General features: G+C 50.9%; 1 protein-coding gene across 2 annotated transcripts in view; it reads right to left on the bottom strand.

The window, feature by feature from the left end:
• Fam53b (family with sequence similarity 53 member B) overlaps positions 1-17,374 on the bottom strand; it is a 75,914-nt gene that overhangs the window by 39,411 nt on the left and 19,129 nt on the right. For both annotated transcript variants that reach the window (XM_020157856.2, XM_020157848.2), the window contains one exon: positions 15,272-16,047. In XM_020157856.2, the coding sequence (XP_020013445.2) occupies positions 15,272-16,047 (776 nt within the window). The remainder of the gene's footprint in view (positions 1-15,271; positions 16,048-17,374) is intronic.

The following is a 17,374-nucleotide window of genomic DNA, read 5'->3' as shown; positions in this document are numbered from 1 at the left end:
GGATATTTGTCCCATCTTACCAGGTTCTTCTCACTCACTGTGAGCCAGGAAGGGCAGGGAAAGTCCCAATCAAAGAAGGTCTCTGGGGCCTGAATGTCTTTGGTAACTGGTATAGCCTTCAAGCCACTCTGTTCCCCTCTAGGAAACGGGATGACCTGGGGGAAAGAGGACACTGGGCAGGAAAGGCAGATGCCTGAGCTCCACACCCAGCTCCATCGTGGTCCACCTTTTTATCAGGATGAGGTCCTCAAGTCTTTAAAACTCTCAGGATGCAGCTCTGAGGATGGAACTCAGGCATATTGCACAAAGTGGGTCAGCTGCTGCCTCAACTGCACAAAGTCTCCTCAAAAGCTGGCAAAGGGCTGGACCTGGCTGTGCCCAAGACCAAGCACCTGGGCTTTCTTTTGATGGCCCCCACCCCAGCCTCCGCAAGTGAATGGGGCAGCCCTGGGTTCAGAGGATGTACTATATGAAGGCCCTGCCAAACTAGTTCACATAAGAAACTGAGGCACAGAGGGGTTACATAACCTGTTCCCTCATCTCAGCACTTGAGGCCAGAGGAAGGGCACACAGCAGCCTCGCCTCACAGCCTAACTCAGAAGTGTTGCCTCTAGCTTTCTCGGCTCCTGAGAGGAAAAGGAAGCCACTTCTGAAGCAGTTGCCTACTCAAGGACAAAAATGATGACGTTCCTTCTTGTCTTGCTGGTGAGGGAGAGCAGAGCCTGCCTGCACAGCTTCACACAGGGTAACTAGCCAACGGGCCTGTCCTGTCTGCCCTTGGGCCTGTAGACTAAGACAGGAATTCCGCAATGGTTCCTGGCCCAAACAGTTCCCTGCATGGTTCCCAATGCCCTCTTCCCATTGAGGGGCACCAAACACATGGGCACAGCCTTCTCTCTCTGTCCCAAACTTGCCCACAGCCAGAATGCAGTACAAGTGCCCAGATGTCCCACTCCAAGCTGGTCCTGGCTGCCCAAATTCCTGCATGTGAATTACATGCCAAGCAATGCCCTGCTTTTATCACCTTATTTCATCTTAGCAAGGGTCACTCTGTATCCTGTTTAATAGGTGAGGAGACCACGGCTCAGAGGGCAGAGTTTCAAGCATTGTTCACACAGCCAGGTAGCATGGCCTCTCCGCATGTCTAAGGGATGACAATGGTGCTGTGACCTCCAAGAGGCTGGGGCTGTCTTCTCTATTACTGTGTCCCTGCAATCTGAGGGACACTTGGCAGAAGACACCTGACACAGCAGGTGCTTGGTAAACACATGGTGGCTGAATGAAGGGATGAATTCAGAACTGAATCTAGGTTCTCAAGGACACGACTACCTCCTCTTGCTCTGACTCAGCTTGCAGGTAGCTTCGTAGACACAGCTGCTCCACCCAGCCGTCTGAAGCCTGCAGGTGCCTTGTATGTAAGGAAGGGTCTTACATATGCTTGTCTCCCTGGAGCCCCTGACCCTAAGCCCTTGTACACAGTTGGTGTTCAAACAATGCATTCTGATTTGAACCAGCTTCCAGGGTTGTTGTAAGCTGGAAGCTGAGGTTGCGTGCAATCTGAGAGCCCAGAAAATTCCCATGGTAGATGGGCTGCATCCCTGAAGCTTCCAGGCCAAAGAAGCTGCAAGTCAGACATTCTTGTAAGTCTGCAAACTGGAGTCAAAATGCCATGTTCCAAAAGACTGGTTAAGAAGTTACCAAGCATCAAAAACTTTGGAACCTTCTGCTTGGGCAGTGACAGGGGCTGGACCCTGCCTGTACCATCCCCTTCTAGGCTTGCACTCACTGCTTGAGTTCCTGACCTCCAACAGCTCCCTGTAAAAGACCTAGAGATGGTCAGCTCTGTGGAGCCTGGCTCAGGTGGTTCACTTAAGCAATGTGTGAGGAGGAGTGCACACCCCAATCATCAAAAGCATGACCAATGCATGCAGAAATGGCCCAGACCTATCACTGCAAAGGTCTTCTCAGGCTCCCAACTAGGACCCCCGAAGAATCTCCCACCTTCCTATCCCCCCATTCACTGCCACCTTCCAGTTCTCCAGCTGTGCTAGCCACACAGCAAGAATTATCAGATGATATGAGGCTATGTGGATACAGTTAATTCAGTGGCAAAGCATTCTGCAGATACAAAAGCAGAGAGATTAGAGAACCAGCAGGTCTTCCACGTCCTCCTGGCCTGAATAAGACCCACAGAGGGATGGAGGACATCCCTGATGGAACAGCCTAAGAACACCCAGATATTCTACGACTACTCCTCAGGCCTCCTGGGCTTGCTCTTCTCTGACTCAGTTCCCATGCAGGAAGCGCACATCCCCAGAGAACTCAGCACATCAAAGTAGGGCCTTTTATTTGACCCATCCTTTACCAGATGGCACAGAGGGCCTACAGAAGGAAAAGGGTCTGAGTAGCAGCGCCAAATCACTTCGATCAAGGCTGATTCCCAATCTCATCTCTTACACCCACACCCCAAGACCTCCCCACCTCCAGTACCAGAGACTCACTGGAGTCTGACAGCTCAGCCCCTTAATACAGTATGACCAGATCCTGCACTGCCCACAATGGAAGCCACCACTACTTATAGCCGTTAAGCACTGGAAATGTGGTTAGACCAAAATGAGATCATTGTAAGGGCAACCCACTCACTGTGTCTTGCAAACTCAGTACTAGTAACATCAAGCATCTCATTAATGATTTACGTCTATTGATTACATGTTGAAATGATAGCATTTTGAAAATAGTGGGTTAAAAAAATACAACATATTGTTTAAATTAATTTTACCAGTTTCTTCTTCCATCTGTGGCTACAAGAATCCTCAACATTATGCACAGGACCAGCTTTCTCCTGCTACCGTCAGTGATGTCCCTAGTGATGCTTAAGACGGAAAGTCACATGAGAAACAAAGATCCTGCTCAAGATCACGAGTAGCAAAGAAAAGGCAGTGCTAACACTGTCTTCGAGGCCCACCACAACCTATCTGTGCACAATGCTCTCCCACAGGAAGCTACCAGATCCTCCATATGAGGAAAAGGACACAGCCCCAGGGACAAGCAGTGATCTACCCAGAGCTGCCAGGTGGTAGGTGGGTCACCAAAACCCTGCATCAGGCCCATTTGCATCTGGGTGCCAAAAGAACCCCACCAGCCCCTGCCTTCTACTTCCTGTTGCCCTGGGATTGGGCACACATTGGCATATGTGTTTGCTAGGTTTTCCTTGTGAATCAGGCTGAATTCCCCAGAGGCTGGGGTCTTCGCTGAGTGACATAGTCTCACACCCTTTCAGACAAGATCTGCTTCTTGCTGAACAGTTAATATAGCTCACCTCTGCTAAGATGTCCACCCCAAGTGCACTGCTGCCTCTTCCCTTCTGCCTGGTTGTTTCTGAGCAGGTATGCTATATCCCAAAAAGGTCTTTCCTGCCACTGCTCCTTTGCCTACATATTTGTTCCCATTTTTATTTGTCATCAATCCTCAAAAAAACTCCACTGTCCAAGACTGTTCTAGATAAAAGTGAGACAGAAACTCTGTAGGTAAATTAGGCCTATTATGTAAGGTTGGGTTCCAATTATCAAGGCTGACACGGTATATGTGCTGTCCTGAGTGGACACAGTTGGAACTGTCTGGAGGACCCACTCACAACACTGAGAGCCACGGAGCACAAGATGGTGAGACAGAAAGCAAGACAAGAAGAGTCCAGATAGCCCTGGAGAGCACACTCCTCATCCCGGTACCACACAAGCAATAAGGTAGACAGGACCTCAAGTTGCCTCAAGTGTGAGCACAGACAGGGCCTGGTATGGCAGGGCCTGGTATGGCGCGTCCTGTCCCTCCCACCAGTCCACAGTCAGCTCAGTTAGGGTTTGGTAGGCATCCTCCTGGGATGCAGCCAATTCTTCACACCTCTTCTCCCAGTGCCCTGCCATATGGCCCCCTCAAAGGCACCTCTTCAGGAGGAAAAGCAGACCCTGGAGGAAAAGGTGAGGAGCATTTGAACTGCCACTGGAACGGTGACCGAAGGGCCCGAGTGAGGAAGCCAGGCAAAGTGCCAGGCCAGCCACTTGGGGAAGTCATCGGGAGGCTGAGAGAGTGGATGGAAGCAGCTCAGAGCCTAGAGATCTTCTAATAAAGTCACAAAAAAAAAAAAAAACCTCACAAATGTTCTGCTTTGAACCGTAAGATGATTATTCCCAACTGTGGACAACCCGAACTTTCCACATGCCTCCACTCAGGATGGCAGAATGCCACGTGGCTGGGCTGTTCTCCGTTATGACTGGCCACGTAACCTAGCACCTGGCACAGGTCAGCTGAGTTATGGTTCAGAGCTGAGCTGAAGCACTCTCCCAGAGGCTACAGAGCTGAGCCTGGGGTCTCCTGTGCCCCTATGCCTGGTTTACTAACCTGAAAACTCATGCCTCAAGAAGTGTAAAGTCTGTTTAGGGGTGGACAAGGAGGCTGAGCCAGTGAGGTTTTGAGGACCCGTGAGTTTATGGGCCTGGTGGAGACAGTAAGAAATAATCACTCTTCTAGAGAATATCCTGTGTACCAGGCTCTGGGCCTGAGGCTGCAAGCAGCCCCCTCAGTGAGGTGACATCTTCAACACTACCTTACCATGAGGGAACTTAAAGCTAAGCGTGGATCCTAGACTTTCCTGGGCCCCATGCTTCATAAGTGGTAAACCCCAGAAGACAGTCCCCACCCTTTTGGAGAGGTGGGACCCCCAGGCCTTGGAATACCAAATAGAGAACAGGAGGACTCACCGCTCTGCTACTTGCAAGCAAATATCCCTGACACCCCATTTTCTTCCCTGAAAAGTGAAATGAAAAGAGCCCATCCCAAGAACAGTGAGAACCATGTACTCAAGAGAACCCCCTCCCCACCAAAAAAAAAAAAGCCAAACAACTGGCCCACAGCGTAGGAGCTGGCACCTGGCCTCTCACTGCTACGGCCAGGCTGATGTGTGTGTAGGTGAGACACAGGAGGCAGCCCTGGGGTCTCGGGCCACTTGTTGCCACCAGCCAGCACAGGGGATGGAAAGTGACACTTCTCAACATGAGAGGCACTCACAGGAGGCGCCTGACTTTTTCCTTCCACCCTGCCCCCAAAGCAGGGGCCCTGTTCAAGTGCCTCCCCCAGTGTGGTTTCACCCTCACACGCCTTCCTCTCCTGGTCTCTGTACTACAGTTTCCCGGGGTGTCTGAGGTCAAGTCCCCAGGGTTGAAAATAACCACAGCAGTGAGGTCAGGCAGCTGATCTGGGTGCCCCATTGGAGCCTAGCTGCAAACCCCAATGATGTTCAAATCCTAGAGTAGAACAAAAGCCCACTCCCAGAGCTGCTAACCCCTTGAGCACCCATGCATCCCAAGCTTGAGACACCCCCCCAACCCCCCACCCTCAGTCACATGGCTTGGTTGTATCTAAAGCTAGCCACCTCCATCTCCTCTCCTCCCACTGGGCAATCTTGGTCCCACCAGCCTGTTTGATTTTCTTGACAGCACACATCACCATGAGAGATGGTCTTGCCTGTCATGTGCTTACACATTATCCACCCCTTCCTGTCTGGCAGAGATATCCCCAGGGCCCAGCCAAGTGTAAGTGCCCAGTAGACACAGGTGAAGACCTGCGGAAGGAAGAGTGGATGCTGAGGCCCAAGAAGAGGGCTTGGGCAACCTCCAGTCATGTTCTAGGAGGCTACACAACACTTAACCTCAGCAGAAGAGCACTGACACTGCAGAAGGGAGAGGAGAAGGGCTTGCCCCTCCTGTCCACTTCCTGTGCTGTCACTGTCACCCACCCATGCTGCATGATCCCACCAGAGCTTCCGTTCTCAACAGCTGCTTCCGTGTGCTTATACACAGACCTCATTGCCCTCCCTCTCCGTGGGCCTGGCCCAGCAGAGAAGCCTGTGGACTGCAGGCTGCCAAGCCTCAGAATCTAAGGCAGCTTCTGCCCTGAGGGCTCCAGGCTGGGAAGCAGCTTCCTGCAGTTGCTTCTCCATGCTACCTTGTGTTCTCTTGTTGGCTTTCTGGTTCTCCAGAAGCCTAACTAACAGCCATTCTCATTGACTCCCTTAAGCACAACACACAGGAGGAAGAGAGGGTGTCTCCAGCCAGGCCCTAGATGATCCAGGGGGCCTGGCACACTCTCCTGGGGCCCAGAGCTCTGACAAGGGACGGCTGCCCACCCTACCCTGCCACCCCCCCACCATGAACAGAGAATGGATGGCCCTGTATGGTGTCAGGGAAGGGGCTGTATACACATTAGTGACACACACTAATGTGAACTCACTGCTACAGTTCATAAATAATTAAGTTTCTGGTGATTGTATTTATTTATTTTAGAACCAACTGTTTTTATATTTTCCAATATTAAAAAAAAAAAGTCACCCTTCGCCCCAGAAAGGAATTCTCCAGAGTTCTGCTCTAACTTTCAAAGGAGGCATTATTAATCTTTTGACCATAAATAGGCAATTAGCACCCACTGAGTCTAGTCAGACCAAGCTCCTGCTGCCTAGGGACTGCAGCAGAGTCTGCTTTTTTGTGGCATTTGCTTTCCTCAGTTCTCAATTGTGGCTTAAAGCTGCAAAAAAGGGTGGCAATCCAGCACTGCCACAAAATGTTCTAGATAAATTGGCGCCTATCAACAGGGAGATGCTGTCCACATAGTACTTGGGATGGCAGAGGACCGTTGTCAAAGGCAAAATAGGCTCATTTAAGGCTTTATGCTATGGAGCACCCAAGTAGGCCAGCAGCCTGCAGGGCCTCGGGGAAAGGTGTAGACAGGCTGAGCTTTGGGCCTGGCTCAGTCATCAATCACATGTCCATCTTGGGGGCACCACTGTTTCCAGCTCTAGCCCTCACCTGGGCTGTCACAGACTCTGAGAATCCCACATTCATCAAGGACTATGGAAATCCTTGCAAGGAGGCATTATTCTGATGTCCCTGGTAAGGGAGCAGGAACAAGACAGGGAATGACAAACTCCTCCAGGAGCTGTCAGGTATCCTTTTCCCCTCCATCCTTCGAGGCCCGCTAAGGATTACTCTGTTTTATTTGGAGATTCAGAGAGGGCATCATAGGTCCCTTGTTCTGAGGATGCTGCCCCAGCTGTTGTAAACTGACCAGATGTGGCACAGTTGAGAAGAGACGACCTGACAAGCATTCAAAACCACGAAAGAATCCTGTGGCCGGCAGCCACCTATCCCTCCTCCAGCCCCCAATTTCAAATAGACAAGGACAGAGAACTGTCAGCAGAGGGACAGAGCCTCCCAAAGGGAAAGGCAGCCGGCTGGTAAACCACTGACATGAGTGCAAGGATTGGGGCCAAGATGGCTCCAAGGACATATGTAGGAACAAAGTGAGTCACGCCAATCTACCACACCTCATTTCTGCTGAAAAGAGATGGAGAAGAAACTCAGTCAAAAGGCTGCAGACCAGTTAACAAAAAAGCCTTACAACCAGCAAACACTAAACAGGGTAGCTTGAAAGGAGTTACCCTGTTGGGGAATCAGGGTGACTAACTGCCCAGTGAGGTCTGTGCTGACGCCAACAGCAAGATCAACCCTTCAGCGTATCCTGTCGGCCCCACCCCCAGCATGTCTCCCAAGGTCTTAACATGGATCACCACGTGTACTGCCTACCACACTCTAGCCCACTGTCACATTTGTCGACAGCCTCCTGGCCATCCTCCCTGCCTCCCCCAGAACCCTCAGACCAGGCTGCTCATTGCAGTCTATAGGAGCTTTTTGGGGGTGCTGTTCTCCCATTCTTCAAGCCCTCAGATACTTCCATCCTGCACTCAAAATAAAGCCAATTATCTTTGAGGACCTACCAAGAAGGTCTGTGTGCCTCTCACATACTCTGCTCCAGTCGCCCAGACTCCTCCGAGTGCCTTTCTGATGCTGACCTCTATCTGTGCGCTTGTGCTTCTGCCTGGGACACTGTCCTCTTCCCGTGGTGGGCTCTTGCACTCCCTGGCCTGCTCACACTGCTGGGGCTGCTGTTTCTGCCCCGCTTCTCTCGTGGCAATGATGCTAGTGCACTCCCGAGAACACTCTGGAAGCATGGCCTTTTTCAAACACTTACCAGTGGCCAGAGATACCCTACACATAGGACATGGAAGGGCACATGTGTTCCTGGTCATTCACTTTGCTGCCAAACACAAGACTTGGGATATCAAGCAACTGGCTGCCCTGGATATGTCCAGCACTATGGGTTACAACAGTTTTTACAGACATTTCTGAAGCAGCCTTGAACCCAACTCAACATCAGTCATCCCACCCTTCTTTGGTGCTGTGGAGGTGGGGATGCCCTTGACCTGCTGCACAGGATACTTGGAAGGCCAGGCTCAGGAATCCCTCCTCCAGGACCTGCCTTTCCTAATTCAGGCTGAACTGCTATACCTCCTGAATGAGGGGCCTCAACTCTCAATGCTGTCTCCATGAGAAACAAGCCAGTCCCCTGGGCCTCTGCAGAGTTCCCTGGGCTGGGCATTAGCCCACCTCTGCCATGGGCTGCTGCCCCAGGAACATGTACTACCCTGGTTTCTGAGGTAATTCTGACACCCATGTCCATATCTAGGCAGGTGTCCCCATGATAAGGACTGAGCTGCCCTGGAGTCAGGGCTCTGTAGCGGATCCCAGTCTCCCACCACTCTCTGTCTCAGTTCATGCTGTCTGCTTCTCCTTCAGTAGCCTGGGAAAAACATGAGAATTTCTCAGTTGAGCTGGTCAGAGGCAAGGGTCAGTGGCCCACAGGCTGTTCCTATGCTCGCTTCCACACAACAGAGATGGAGCCACCCAGAGAGGTGCTAATGGCTCAGCTGAGAAGGCTTTGTTCTCCTCTCACCCACAGGCCATGGCCTCTTGAAGGCAGGCCTCAGTGCCAACACCAAGCAAGTCTGGCAAGGTGAAGGTGATCCTAGCATGCCCAAGGGGCTGCAGGGGCCCTCATCTGGGCAACTATCTTGGGAAGAAGAAATGCCCACTCCAGAGAGCCCTGGAGCACCCAGAAGCATCACTGCCTAACACATTGCCCCACACACCCTGCTCACATTGGCCATCAATTGAAGCATGGAAAAAATCACCACGTGTCATGAAAAGCTGCCTCCCTGGCATGTCCCCAGCTGAACTCCTATTTTTCTCTTCCCAGGAGATCAAAGATATTGTGTCAACACTGGGCCCTGACCCGAATGACCTTCAGCAGATGCTTATGCAACCTGAGGGCGGCGACCAAACAAGCAGCAATGGAGGCATCTGAGGAGGGGTTCCTCAAAGAACAGAACCTTTACTAGATTCTATGAGGCTACTGACACATGTATCTCTGAAAGAAAAGGAAGGCCAGGGATTGAACTCCCAGATCACAGCACACTCTATGGCTGGCAGGACCACGGTCCACCCACCAACAGTGACAAACCCAGAATGGCTGTGCCAGCGGAGCTGCTGTGAAGCTTGGGAGAAAAACTGCAGGCCTTGGCTTTCTTTTTTCTCAGACCCACACTACGTAACTCTTTTCCATGATCCTGAGAAAAGGAACTGCTACCCCATTTTACAGACATAGCCACAGAGGCCTTAAAGGGCAAGTGATCCAAAGCTCCCATCCCATGCATGTCAATCACCTGGAAAAGCCAGCTGGGCAGGCTTCACCCAGGCCCAAGCATGACTCCAGGAGCGGTGAACACGCAGTCAGGGGCCCAGAGGGGATGAACCAAAGCAGAGCAGCAGATGCTCAACCACAGAATGATCAGCAGCGGCTGCCCAGATGGCCTCCTCTGAGCCCACCTGAACATGTGATCACAACCGATTAGCAATGTCTGTCACAAGCATGGAAGAAGGCATGCTGTATCAGTGCCCAAAGCTGCCACAGCTCAGCATCCAGAAACCCCAACAGCCCAGGTTTCAGGACCTCCTCTTTTATTCAAGCTCATCTTGGGACTGTTTCTGGTCTGAGGCAACAGAAGACTTTGCCTTTACTTTTAAGCATTTCTTTCATTCCAACTGGAATTCTAGGGTTTTCCATGCCTCCCTCTCTCAGCAGATCTTTAACCCTGACTAAGTTCCATGTTGTAAAGGGTGATGCATCTCTCTCCTTGCCTTCAGCAAGGTTTCTTCCACCTGCAGGAGGAGGCCAAGGGTGTAAGGCAGCAGGCATTCTAAATGGTTGAAGTGCTAGCCAGTGACTCCTGTCCTGGACAGACAGAAGAAGGCTGCAGAGGTGCAGGCCAGCCAAGCCTACAGCCCAGGGACATGGGTAAGAAAAGGCACAGCTAAAGCTACCAGGGCTGCTTGGACAAGAAGGTCATGCAGCCAGGGGTGTGAAGAACCCACTCCACATGACAACTAAGGAAGGCCACTGTCCCTTGCTAAAGGCAGTCTCACTGGCAAAGAGGGCAGAGTCCAGAAGGCTGGTCAGAAGGGACTTCACCCAAGCAAGACTGTGCCAGCAAAGAGCCACAAATTCTTGCTAGGAATCTGTCATGAACGCTGCTCAACCCATCTTTCCTGCATTTATCAGCAGGACCTTGGCACTTAGCAGCATCTATAGCATGCACTGGCATTCTCATTTCTATCCCAGGCTCCTTTTCTTCCCCAAAGTGCCTTGGCCAGCTTTCACGGGTCCTTCAAACAGCTGCTAACACAACAGCTGCTGCCTGTTCTGAGGCCTCCTCGGGGAGCTTGGGGGGAATGCAGTGTGTGGGCAGCTGCAATCAATCAAACCTCTGTTTCGGCATCCCCACCCCTCCCTGTGAATGTCTTGCTTCTGTTTGAAGCACTGCTGAAAAACAGACTTTGTTGCTCTTTCAAGCTGACCAGCATGGAGTTAAAAATATGGCAAGGACTGTGACACCCAGGGGCCTGGCATTCAATGACTCGTCTTATTAATTTAATTGTTGCTTTTCCTGAAATCTTTACTCACACATATGATCTGCGTCTAAATGGCCATGCATAGCTTGAGTCTTGCCGGGAGACAAGCAATGCTTGGTGTTTAAACCAGGTCTCAATAAACAGTAACTAAGATTAGCAACAGCCTTGCCAATAAGCAACTCCTATGTTCTCGTCAACCCTGCACTTGATAGCACAGTCACTGTGCAAAGTAGAGGCTATATTCACACGGATGCCCCAGAAGACCATGCAAGGAAGAAAGTATAGGAGGAGGACTGTAGGGTGTATCAGAATGCACTGATCCCCTGGGCTGCCTTTGAGCAGTTCACTCTGTAGAGCCAAGAGGTGGTAACAAGAACAGGGAAGGCAGGTATTTTCTAACTAGGTCCTTACATCATTTCCCCCTCTAGAGCTCTCCTCACTGCCATCAATCTCCCTCCCTCAAAACCCACATGGCCAGGGCACCTGCAGCTTCATTTGGCATCGCTGCCTACAATCTTGGCATTGGGTCTGGGGTTTGAACTCAGGGCCTTGCACTTGCTAGGCAGGCACTCTACCACTTGAGCCACACCCCCCCAGCAAGGCACCATGGTTTTCAGAATGAGGAAAGACAATCTGAAAGCAATTTCTTCACCCCACCCACTGTGCCTCATCCTCACTGCTGAAAAAGCCAAGGGCCGCCGCCACTGGCTAACAACAGCTGTGCCCCAGGGATGCACAGGGAAGGGGAGGCTAGTGGGCTCCCGGGATATATTCCTCTGGGTTTCAAGGGCAATAGACACAAAACAAGAATGCTCATATAAGGCCAACTTCCTGTGTGAGGGGCAAATCCAATTCGGTGACCATTTCATAACCCTCGGCTCTCAACGTAGAGTTCATGGCAGGTGGGGCTGAGCTGCAGGCAGGCCTGAGGCTAACAGGCCACCTTCCCATTTCCAAAGAAAAGAGGATGAATAAACAAGAAGCAGTCAGTGGCAAAGACAGAAAGGGAGGCTACAACAGGAGGCAAGGCGAACAAAAAGGAGAAAAGGAGTTCTTAGACTGAGGGTGCCTTCCAGAACACCCACCCTCCATGTCACACTTCTAACTCCCGAGCTGCCCACTGTGAGCCCACACCTTCCCTCCAGTCCCATTGCCTGTGATGATGTAAGTGTCTGTCAGCACTCAGCCTGTGTGCTGGGTGATATGTGTATGTATATGCACACACGCACAGAGATGCACGTTTATCAATACAGACACACATGCCCATATGCACACATGAACACGTAAGCTCATTACATACACGTTACTTCCCCTGTTTGTCCCACAGTCCTGGGTTGATATGGTTGTGGTATTTGCTACATAGAGATGTTAAGCCATTTGCCCATGGCTCCTACCTCTTGCTCTTCTTCTGGAGGCCTTCTGGTTTGTCAATATCCCCTTCTGAATGTGAACCCCAAAATGAATACTACATCTAAAAGGGCCCTGGCAGGCTTAGCAACCAATACAGTCTGTTTCCCCAGGAGGGGTTGGAATGGACAAGCCTCAAGGTCATACCTGCTTCTACCCAGAATCTATGTCCAGGTCACCTACTCCAGCCTCACCCAGCTGCAGTGCAGGGCCAGGACCTCAGAGCTCTCTGCCCTTGCCTACTGTCTGATTCTCGTGAGTCTCACCCTGGCCCCACTTCTGCTGGCAGACTGGCTCTCACTGTCCCTCTGGCTGCTCTAATGGCCAGAGGGAAGCCCTGGCATGCTTGCACACACTCAAGGTCTGCTCTGGGCCCCAATCAGTGTTTCAGGGGAGCCATGGTTTATCAGAACACCCAGCTACTCTACATGCCTAACTGGAAAGGCACTTTGTCCCTTTAATCTGAAATGTTCACATGCCTGGTCCCAGAAGTCATGCACAAAGGGACTCCTTCAAAAGAACGCACAAGTGGAGTATGTTCTAAAAGCAAAGACCCATGAAACAGTCGTGTGCCAGCTGAAGGAAGCAAAGGCCGGTATCAAACCTTTCCACGAAAGGAAGTCTTTCTCTAGTAAGCAAGCAGACCCTGCACTTTTCTTGGTATTATAAATGTTGAGTGAAGCCACAGCATGAGGGCGGGGTGGGGGGGAGGGTCTGTGAGCACTGATCCAACTTCAACCATCCTTTGGCAATGTGTAGGGTTACAAAACCAGGCCCAGGGCCCTACCATGTCCTGGCTGAGTCCAGGGCTCTTTATGAACAAATAAGGACTGCCCCAAGTCTGGTCGTCAGGGTTCCCTGGAAAATAAGGATCATTTCATGAGGCCATAAATTATCTGATGAGGGAGTCGCAGCAGGCAGAGCCCCAGAGCCTCACAGAGAGTGAGCTGGTCCAGTTTAGATGCTCAATGGGAGATCAGTGAGGCTCCATCCCCAGGGCTCTGGCCACAGGCCATTGGGTACACAAGCTTCACAAGGGACCCTCTCTACTTTCCCTATACTCTGTCCTACACAGGACTCCCAGACAAGCAGGCAGCCAAGGACAGATAGTCTGAACCTGGGTAGCCTCCTCAGGCTCCAAGGTGTCTTTCCGGATCTTGGAGGCCTGCCTGGAGTGGATGAGACAACTTATACATCTGGGCATTGCCCCACAGAGCAATATATTTTTAAATAGTTTCTACCCAAGTGAGGCTGGAAAATGTCTCCAGTGGTGCCAGTGGTGTTATTACAACTTGTGGCCAGTAAAATATAATAACATGTGTAAGTTGTTTTTATTACCTCTCTATCTGATTAGCTAATAAAATAAGTTCAGCATTTCAAAAGCTAACTGAGGCTCTGTATTATACTCAGAACTCAATACTCTGGGTTTCCTTCAGAAGTCACCTTTCCAGACTTTTTACCTATTTAAATCTGTCTGAAAAGAGGGACTTCCTCTTTGTGTCTGTCCAATGCATGTGTTCAGCTACTGTCCAGTGAGTCAAGTCAGAAATGTCCACTGCACAGGAAGGAAAAAGGGACACACCCAGAGCAGAGATAAGAAGACAGTAAGGGAGCAGGCATTCTGCCCCACACTTCTCCAGGCTCTTCTCCAAGTGGACCCATGGCCACAGAGAAGGCACAAACCTATCACCAACTTGCCCTCCAAATGCCCCAGCCAGAGCCAGGGCTCTTGAACAAAGGTGGCCCAAAATTCCAGACTTTAGGGCAAGGTATGCTACTCTTCTTTTGTGGGGACCTCTAGGCTGGGAGGGGGGAACTAAGGAGACAGGAGGAAACTCCATGGACAGAAACAGTGTCTTTCTTCTGAATCAGAGGAGGCCCAGCTGAGAAAACAGCATCAGGCCTTGAAGGGTAATGGCTGTGCCCTCCTGCTGCAGAGCAGACACCATGAGTCTCCCTGCCCTGGATCTGGCCATAGTCTGAAGAGCAAAGTCAATGCTGCTGAGACCACCCCCTCACCCGCACACAGATCTCTATCTCCTCAAACTGAGCAACAACTGATGTTTCTATACAGAAGACCAAAAAACCAATGGTCACACAGTGGCACTAACCATAGAGAGCAAAGAGTGCTGTGTTCTGTCCACCACACCTGCCCATACTAGAGTCAACTGTCACAGGGCCAACCCTACAACCAGGGCTCGTGATCACACATTCCCATCCTCAAGCCTCCTGGCAAGAATCAAATACAGCCAGTCCTCAGGCTCTGACCATCCTCATGACCCTGTGTATCAAGGTCATCTCGTTCAGACCAAACCCAAAGCAAGGCTCCAAGACAATGAGGATGAAGTCTGAGGCACCTAGGCGCATGCCAGAAGCTCCTCGTGTAGTGACAGCGAGGACATCTGTATAGGACATGGGCCACAATTTCTTGGTGACTTAACACTTTTGATAGTTTAATTGACGAGTAAGTTCCTCCTCCCTCCCTCGCCTGTGGCCCTGGTCTTAAGATCAGCATAACCTGAGGGCCACTGAAGGCCACTGTGTGTCTTACAGTGGCTGGAGGGTGGGTCCTGAGAGAGAAGGATCCAGGATCCAGGAGGGTCTGGAGGGAATAGAGTTCTGTCACATTGGACTGCCCTCCCAGGCCTGCCTCTCCCCATCTGTGTGCTCCTGTACCACCAGTACTGTGCCTCACAGGGAAAGAGCATGTCTCATTTTAAACAGAGGGAAATCGACAACTTAAGACCATTTTTTTTTTGTCTTTTCTTTTTTGGTGCTGGGATCGAACCCAGGGCCTCATGCATGCTAGGCAAGCGCTGTACCACCGAGCTACATCCCAGCCCAAGACCATCTTCTTTGAATAGGATTTTAAAAACAAGGGAATGAACTCACTCCTAGTCATCTCTGAGATGGGCACCATGCACTTGGCTGGATGGACCAGGAGCAGCAGAGGTTCCAGGGAGCTCTATGCCATGGAGCAGTGAGCTCCTTCAGGCCACTGGGGCACTTACCTGTGCCATCTTGGCAAGGTCTAGGGAGGGTCTCTGCTCCTGCACTTCTTCCGGGCGCCGCCGTTTCACACCGACCTTCTTGTCGTTAAGGACACATGGCTGGGAGCGGCTGCGAGCAAGCCCACTGGAGCGTCTCGTCAGCTCTGGCGTTGAGGCAGGTGTGCTGTTGGCTGAGGGTGGACAGTATTCCACGAAGGAAAACTGCTCATGCGAGCAGGAGAGGGACCGCTGCAGGTCCAGCCGGCCCCCTCCCATGGGGTGTGGGTCAGGACTCCAGGTGTCACCCACCTGTCCACAGGGGGCCGAGCCTGGTGCCCCTTGGCAGGGCTGTCCCCCGAAGCGGTGCAGTCCCACCTGGTGGCAGGGTGAGGAGAGCCCATTGGCCCGGGCAGGGAGGCTGAAGCTGGAGCTCCTCTGCATGGTGCTGGCACCACTGGAGTAGCGCTGGACACTTCCCCCGCTGTAGCATCGTCTCTTCTCCACGGGAGTCCAGACTTTGGACCCCAAGGGCCGCCATGACGTCCGGCAACTGGACATCTCATCGGAGAAGGACAGGGACCGGCACTGGCGCTTGCTAGGGGGTGCTGAGGGGTTCCCATTGTGGTCGCTGAGGCTGAGGTCCTTGATCAGGCTGGTCACTGCACAGGCAGTCACTGCCTCCCGGTGCCATAGGGAGCCATCCTGACACTTTTCAGGCAGGCATTCCCAGATGCTGGCACTTGGCTGGTCAATCTGAAGAGGGCATTTCCTATCCAGATCTCGCCATCTGTCATTTTCTGGTGCATAAATGACAAAGAGAAAAACAGGACTTGAGAGGCCTTATAAACCTAGCCCTCTATTTCTATACCAACAGCCTGTTTGTCACATAGGATTGGGAGCCATAAAGGCCCTTAAAAGCCAACCAGTTCAACTTCATTTCACAGATAAGGAAGTGGGGTTTAGAGAGTGAAAGTGAGTTCAAAGTGTTGAGCTGGAAACCAAGCAAGGCCCAAGATTCAGGTAAACCCCTAAGATTCCAGATGTGGTTCTACCCTGCCTCCCAGGAAAAACAAATGCTTTTCACCCAAAAGTTCTTCTCATCTTCAGATGGAAACTGACACACCCCAGAAGTGGCAGAGTCGAGTGTGTCTGTTGAGTCCTTTCTCAGCTCTCTGTTGTTTCAGGACAGGACTCAATGCCCTGGCAGAAGACCACCACCAAAACTGAGTCTTGGTACTTCAGATGATGGAGGAAGAAACGGGTCTGGGGTTCTACCAGGTTAGTTCACTTGAATTTCATCTTTAAAGCACTTACTGATAACAAGAAGTGGACTTTTATTGAGCTATGTTCCCTCTCCACCAGAATCTTCAATGATATCAACAATAGCCGATCACAGTGCTGTGTTCACTTGCCCTTTTTTTTTTTTTCTTGGTGATACTGAGGGTTTGAACTCAGAGCCTCACACTTGCTAGACAGGCACTGTGCTCTACCACTTGAGCCATACCACTAGCCTTTTTTATTTCAGTTGTTTTTCCAAATAGGGTCTCCCAAATTTTTCCCAGGGCCAGGCCCTGACTACAATCCTACCACTCACAGCCTTCCGCATAGCTAGGACCACAAGCATGTGCCACCATACCCACTTACTGGTTGAGAAGGTCTCACTAACTTTTTTGCCTGGGCTAACCTCAAAGCACGATCTTTCCAGATCTATACTTCCCGAGTAGCTAGGATTACAGGCATGAACTACCATGCCTGGCTTCACTTGACTGAAACTTAGGATATTTAAAACAATGAAAATCTGTAAGAGCAAGTCCTGGGCTGCAGACACTTAAAGTTTACTTAAATGTAAACTTACACATTCAGGTCTGTACTTGAATGTATGAATAAATAAGTTAACCCTGCTATGAAATGCTGAATTTGCATTGTAACTTTCATTTTATTACAATATTGAAGAACTACTAGTTGTTTCTCCACTATGGAATCATGTGCCATGCTGGGAATTTTAGGTGATGCTAAGATAAAACTTGACACAGTTCTTGTATTCAACTTTACAGTACAACACAAAAGCAAAGTTCAGAAACACAATATGCTCTTTTTTCTAACATTCATAAACAGTGCAAATAG

This window comes from Castor canadensis, chromosome 7 (genome assembly GCF_047511655.1).
Source record: "Castor canadensis chromosome 7, mCasCan1.hap1v2, whole genome shotgun sequence".
In the NCBI taxonomy this organism is placed as follows: domain Eukaryota; kingdom Metazoa; phylum Chordata; class Mammalia; order Rodentia; family Castoridae; genus Castor; species Castor canadensis.
This window is presented reverse-complemented; position numbering and strand designations above follow the sequence as displayed.